Source organism: Terrapene carolina, unplaced genomic scaffold (assembly GCF_002925995.2).
Source record: "Terrapene carolina triunguis isolate 2854851 unplaced genomic scaffold, T_m_triunguis-2.0 Scaffold32188, whole genome shotgun sequence".
Classification (NCBI taxonomy): domain Eukaryota; kingdom Metazoa; phylum Chordata; order Testudines; family Emydidae; genus Terrapene; species Terrapene triunguis.
In genome coordinates, this window is record NW_020696539.1 from 3,257 (window position 1) to 9,317 (window position 6,061).

At 65.2% G+C, this 6,061-nt stretch overlaps 1 protein-coding gene across 1 annotated transcript; it reads left to right on the forward strand.

Moving 5' to 3' along the window:
* Nucleotides 1–434: 434 nt before the first annotated feature.
* On the forward strand, nucleotides 435–5,800 carry LOC113409299 (ribosome biogenesis protein bop1-like; the record flags this gene model as incomplete). Its single annotated transcript, XM_026663058.2, has 4 exons — nucleotides 435–540; nucleotides 2,181–2,257; nucleotides 4,683–4,837; nucleotides 5,647–5,800. Coding segments are annotated over exons 1-4 (492 nt in total), but the record flags the coding sequence as incomplete, so codon positions are not given.
* Nucleotides 5,801–6,061: the final 261 nt, after the last annotated feature.

Genomic DNA, 6,061 nt, shown 5'->3' on the forward strand with positions numbered 1-6,061 from the left:
CCGCGTCTGCAGCTCTTTCGAACGTGCTGGAGCCCTGGAACGCTGCAGTGGCTGTGCTGCCCTGCCTGGCGGCTGCCTCCAGTTCAGCCGCACCAGTGAGATCTCCCCCGGGCAGACACCCACGGGTGTGCCGGACCCCGGACTCATCTGGGTCTCGCTGCACCAGCTGCAGGGCACATTGCCCAGCTCCTCCCTCCACTGCCTCGGCCAAGGAACGACAGTCCCCGGCTCCCAGCGTGGTGGCAGGCCGCCGTTCCTTTGGTACTGCCGTTGGCATCTGGGTCCGAGGACCTTCCCCGGGAGCTGCTGGTGGCAGGTGCTGCTGTGTCGTTGGTCCAGGGCCCTCTGCTCTGGGACCCCCCACCACTAGAGGCCAGGGGGAGCCAGAATGGGCACAGGGCCCTCTGGTCCCTCCATCACTGTCTGCAAGCAGCATGGCCAGGCCGCTGAAGAGGACAGTGCCAGCTGACGAGCTGCCGCTGCTCGCGCTGCGCGCACACAGCCTGGAGAGCCTGTCTCCTCTCACCTGCCCCAGCCCAGGTAGCCCCGAGCACGAGGGTGGGCAGCGTAACACCCACGGTCTCTGCTCCCCTCCAAGCCGTTGTTCCTTCCCGTGGCCCAGCCACTCCTGAGTGGGAAATTCCTGGCCGAGTCCCAGCGGGGCCGGAGCACGTCCGGCGCTGACGTGTGCTCGGAGCGTGATGGATGTGGCCCCAGGGGCTGCTGCTCTGCCTCCGCGGGGCCCCTGGCCTCTTTCCTGGGGAGGCTGTGTTGTGCTGCAGGTGTTTATGGGGACCAGATGGTGCAGCCGAGTGAGCGTGACCCCTGACTGCAGAGTGTGGGGCGCAGGTCACGTTCGCACCTTCCTCCCCGGGGAAGGGGGGGTGGGCTCTGTGCCTGGGGGAGCCACAGAGTCTGCTCCTCAGTCCAGCCCACTGACCCTCACTGGCCCCCTCCTTGCCGGGCAGCCTGTGCCCTGCACGCCTGGGGGGCTTGGTCGTTAAACACCCCCGAAAGCTGCTAATTGGGGGCTGGCTCTGCTCAACTCCAGGCCCGCCAGGCGCCTCGAGAGGGGGCGAGCGGGAGCCACCGCTGGCCCCGAGCCTGGCCCAGTGCGGAGACACGATGAGTGGGTTGGAGGCAGGTCACAGCCATTGGCCTATTGAATGCAATGGGGTGCTGTCCTGGGCTCCCTGCAATGACAGGGCACCAACCACAGCCCCCTGCTGCCGGGTCCCAGCATGCACTGCTCCCTGAAACGAGCATGCTGGGACCTGCGGTCAGTGTTGAGGACGAGGCCGGCCGGGGTGACTGACGGAGGGTGTGCTGCATACCCCGGGGCGGCTGTCCGCGTTCTCGGTACAGTTCATTGTGTGTGTTCAGGGGAACGGCCAGGTGGGATCAGAGCCGAGGGGCAGCTAGCCCGGGCTCCAGGCTCTGACGGGGGCCAGCCCCAGGGCCTGCAGAGGAAGGTGCACGAGCCCCACTGGAGCAGACGTGGGACCCTCCCCCCACTGCGTGCACGTGTGTGTAACCCAGTGGCACGGCCCCGGTAGGTCTGTCTCTGGGCACGTCTGTCTGTGCAGGCGCAGGGGGAGCGGGCCTGGCGGCTGAGGCCTGGAAAACGTGGGGCTCGCTCCTGTGTGAGGGACGGGTGCTGGAACGTGTTCGGCTGACCAGCCCCAGCCCCTGCCCGTGTGCTAATGGGGACCACCCTGTGCGGCGGGTAACGAGCCGCACCCTGCGTGGAAGGGGCTCCCTGCAGCCTGGCCATGGTTCCAATCAGGAAGCCGTTAAGGCCTTTAAACTCTCCCTGGTGCGGTCAGCGAGGCGTGCCAGGTGCTTACCTTGATGATGTTTCCCCAGCAGGCAGCGGAAGGCTGGGAACGCTCTGCTGGATGAGGGGGGGTTGCGGGCGTATTGCCCCCAGGGCTCCTTTGTTCCCTTTAAATCCGTAGTGAGCAGGGATTGCTCTGCTCTGCTAATGACCAGGGCAGGACGGGAGCCCCCGGAGCCATCTGCAGCCTGCGAGCCCGGGGGCTGGGCACCACATGCCCAGCGTCTGCCCAGGGCCTTTGGCATGCTAGGGCTTGGGGTCCTGGCTTCGCTGCTGGCAGCTTTGGGGCTGTTTGTCAGTCTCCCCCCACTGCAGGGGCCTGTGGCTCCGTTCTCTCGCCCAGGGCTCTGCGTACTGTCGGCGGTGTGCTGGAAGAACACGGCAGCCGTGGAGCACGGCGTGGGGGAGCCGGGCACACCAGTGGGTGTCACGGAGCGTGTGGGAGACAAGGCCCTGCACCCCCGGCTTCCTGCGATTCACCGGGACTCTCAGCCAGCCAATAACACAGAAGGTTTATTAGACGACAGGAACACAGTCCAAGACAGGTCTTGCAGGTACAGACAACAGACCCCCTCAGTCAGGTCCATCTTGTGGGGGGCAGGGAGGCCAGAGCTCTGTCTGGGCGCCCCTCCATTTCCCCAGCCAGCCCCAAACTGACTCACACTCCAGCCCCTCCTCTTTGGCCTTTGTCTCTTTCCCGGGCCAGGAGGTCACCCGATCTCTTTGTTCTCCAACACCTTCAGTTGGCATTTTTGCAGAGGAGGGGCCCAGGCCATCAGTTGCCAGGAGACAGAGTGTCGGCCATTCTCTGTGCAGACAGCATCTCACTGGCCCTCACGGGCTCTTCAACAATCACATACCCTGATTCCCCCACCTAGACACCTAAGAAATGCATAGGGGAAACTGAGGCACCCACACAGTATTCAGAGAGAACATTAAGAACATTCCCAGTGGGTCACAGCTGGGGTTTGCTGCACGTCCACTGGGAGGGCACAGAATGGCTTCGGTTTCTGGAGAGAGAGTCTTTGCTGGGCATAGGACCCTTCTCCGTGCCCATTCCCCTGCAGGGCAGGGCAGGCCGGCTGGGGTGAGAGGGTGGGGCCTGGCTGGGGAGAGCGGAGCCGGAGGGCGTGCCAGCTGCAGGGGTGTTTGCAACTGAGGGGCGAGGCCCGCAGGCAGGAGCCTTTCCTAGGGGGCTCATCCCCCATCTGCACTCGTGTTGGCCGCAGAAGTTTCTGCCATGGAGGGTGCTGACGCCGCGGCCAGCTGTCTCCTAAGCGTGCACCGGGGCGCCCAAGCTTTGCCCAGCTGATGGTCACCTTGGCAAGCTCCCGGCACTCCCTGGGCTGTCGAACGCAGTCACAGCCATCTGTGTGACCCTGCAGCCTGTCGAACCGATAGGTCCCCGCAGGCCTCGCGCCATTTTGACCAGGGTTTTTCAAGGCAGGCCCAGCCAAAGGAGAGACGCGAACCTGGGTCTCCGCCCAGGCAGAGCAGAGCGCTGACCTGCAGCCAGCCGGAGGGGTGGGGGTGGGGAGCCAGGGCTGCCAGCTGTGCGGGTTGCTGGGGTGGAGGCAGGGGCTGGGGCGGGCACACAGGTGCAGTAGCACGTGGACTGGAGGAGGAGGAGCCGCCGTGCGGGATGCTGGGGTGGAGGCGGGGCGGGGCTCTGTTAGAGCAAGCATGGGTCTGGGATCCTAGAGCGTAGGGTTCCAGTCCCTGCCCAGCTCTGTCAGACCCACACGTCCCTTCCTCTCTGGCCCCACTTTCCCCCCTGTGGCAGGACTGGTGTCTGGTGGGGAGAGCGCGCCGGTTTGGCTGCGAGAGGGACGGCGGTGCGGTGATGTGCTCAGACGGCGGGGTGGCATCACACACGCTCTAGGCAGGGAATGCTCACCCAGCGCGTGAGCTTCTGCAGGGCTCCCCCAGGGATCGATGCTTGGCCCTGCGCTAGTTGTCACTTGGATCCGTGACCTGGAAGAAAACATCAAACCATCGCTGGTTACGTTTGCCGAGGACTCAGAAATGGGGGGGAGTGGCAGATAACGAAGAGGCCAGGTGACTGGCACAGCACTTGGGATCGCTTGGCGAACTGGGCGCAGACAAACAATACGTGTTTTAATCTGGCTCAATGTCAGCGTAGCCCTCGGGACGGCGCAGGTCGTACTCCCAGGATGGAGGGCAGTGTCCTGGGCAGCAGTGACTGAAAGATTGTGGGATGCGGGGGATGGATTATCAGCTGCACATCAGCTCCCAGTGCGACGCTGGGGGCAAAAGGGCTAAGGGGACAGGGGAATCTAGAGGTGGAGCAGAGAGGTTCTTGTACCGCTGTGTGTGGCCCTGGGGCGAGCGCTGCTGGGATCCTGGGGCCAGTTCTGGTGCCACAATACAAGGATGGTGATAAATTGGGGAGGGGTCAGAGAAGAGCCCTGAGAATGATTCCAGGGTTAGAAACCTGCCCGAGAGCGAGAGACGCCAGGAGCGCCGTCGGTTTTGCTTAGCCAGGAGCTGGGTCGGGGTGACCTGGTCACAGTCTGTAAGGACCTGCGTGGGGAACGCACATTTAATAGTGGGTTCTTCAGTCTAGCCGAGAGAGGTCTGACCCGAGCCAGTGGCTGGAGCCGATGCTAGACACATTCACACTAGAAGGAAGGGGTGAGCGTAATTAACCCTTGGAGCGCCTTACCGGGGGCGGGGTGGATTCTCCAGTTTAGATCGGACGGGCTGCGTTTCTAACAGCTCTCTCTAGGAGTGGGCTGGGCGCGGGTCTCTGGCCTGGGAGATGGGAGGTCAGACTGAGACCCGCTAGGTGCGAGCTCACCTCCCGCTGTCTGTCCCACTGCAGGACGTGCGTAACACGGTGGGCAACATCCCCATGGAGTGGTACCAGGACTACCCGCACGTCGGCTACGACCTGGACGGCAAGAGGATCTACAAGCCGATCCGAACCAAGGATGAGCTGGACAAGTTCCTGGACAAGATGGAGAACCCCGATTACTGGTGAGGGGCTGGGGTCCCCCTGCTTCCCCCAGGAACGCCCTGAGTTCCAGGCCAGGGGCACGACCACTCCCACCGCCCCGGCCTGGGGTCGTGCTCCCAGGCAGGACAAAGGCATGTGCATCCCCCTCTCCAAACCTGGGCAGCCCCAGCACGTGGTGTCTGAAGCCTGCTGCCCCCAGGAAAGCTCGGCGCGCTGCCGTGTTCGGAGCCCACGGGGCGACCGGTCAGCTTTCCGCTGGCTTCTGTCTGTGTCCCCTCCCCGAGCGCGGGCTCCGGGCTGCTCCGCAGCTCGCCTGCTGCCGCCCCAGTACCCCGCGGGGGGAGGCAGGCGCTCTCTGGGCACATGCATCGCGGCAGTGAACCCAGAGCAGACTCTCACGCGCCCTATGCTGGCCGGGGCCTGTGTCCCTGGGCTCTCTGCCGTGGCTTTCCGGCAGCTCCCCCCCTGCGGGCAGAGCGGCACAGCCTGGAGCATAAACTCCCCCCGTCCCTCTGCCTGCACCCTCTGTGCACTTGGGGGGGAGGGGGGCATAGTCCTGCCATCGCCCAGCCCCCTCCCACTCACTCCCAGTCAACGCAGAGCTGGCGAAGGGGCCTGGTCGGCAGCCTCGCTTCCTGCCCTGGAGAGCCCGGCTCTGGGGGCGAGGGGGCTGCCGCAGGAGTCGGTTCGAGGACGCGGGAAGGGGGCTCGCCTCCTGCAGACCAGCACTGAGATGGGCTTTGGGAGTGGAGCGCCCTCCGGATGGTCCTCACGGGGTAGACCCACACGGCAGCCCAGCCCTCGCCCCTCACGTGTCCCTGTCCCTCAGGCGGACGGTGCAGGACAAGCAGACGGGGGTGGACGTGAGGCTGACGGACGAGCAGGTGGAGCTGGTGCAGCGGTTGCAGAAAGGGCAATTCGGAGACGTGCACCTTAACCCCTATGAGGTAGGGGACCCTGCTGCCACCTCCAGGGCTGGGCCTGTGTGGGGCTCCCTCCCCTCCCCTCCCCAGGGACACCACCTCCAGGGGGGCTCCCTCCCCTCACCCCACAGCTGCCACCTCCTGGGCCAGGCCTGTGTGGGCCCCCTCCCCTCTCCCCATGGCCGCCACCTCTGGGGGTGGTCGTGCGGCGCGTCTCCCTTGCAGCGTGTGGCCCTCCTGCCTTCCCAGGCTGGGTGGGGACCCAGTGGGCCAAGGGAAGGAGCCGGGGCAGCCGGAGTGACCCCTCGCTCTCCCTTCCCA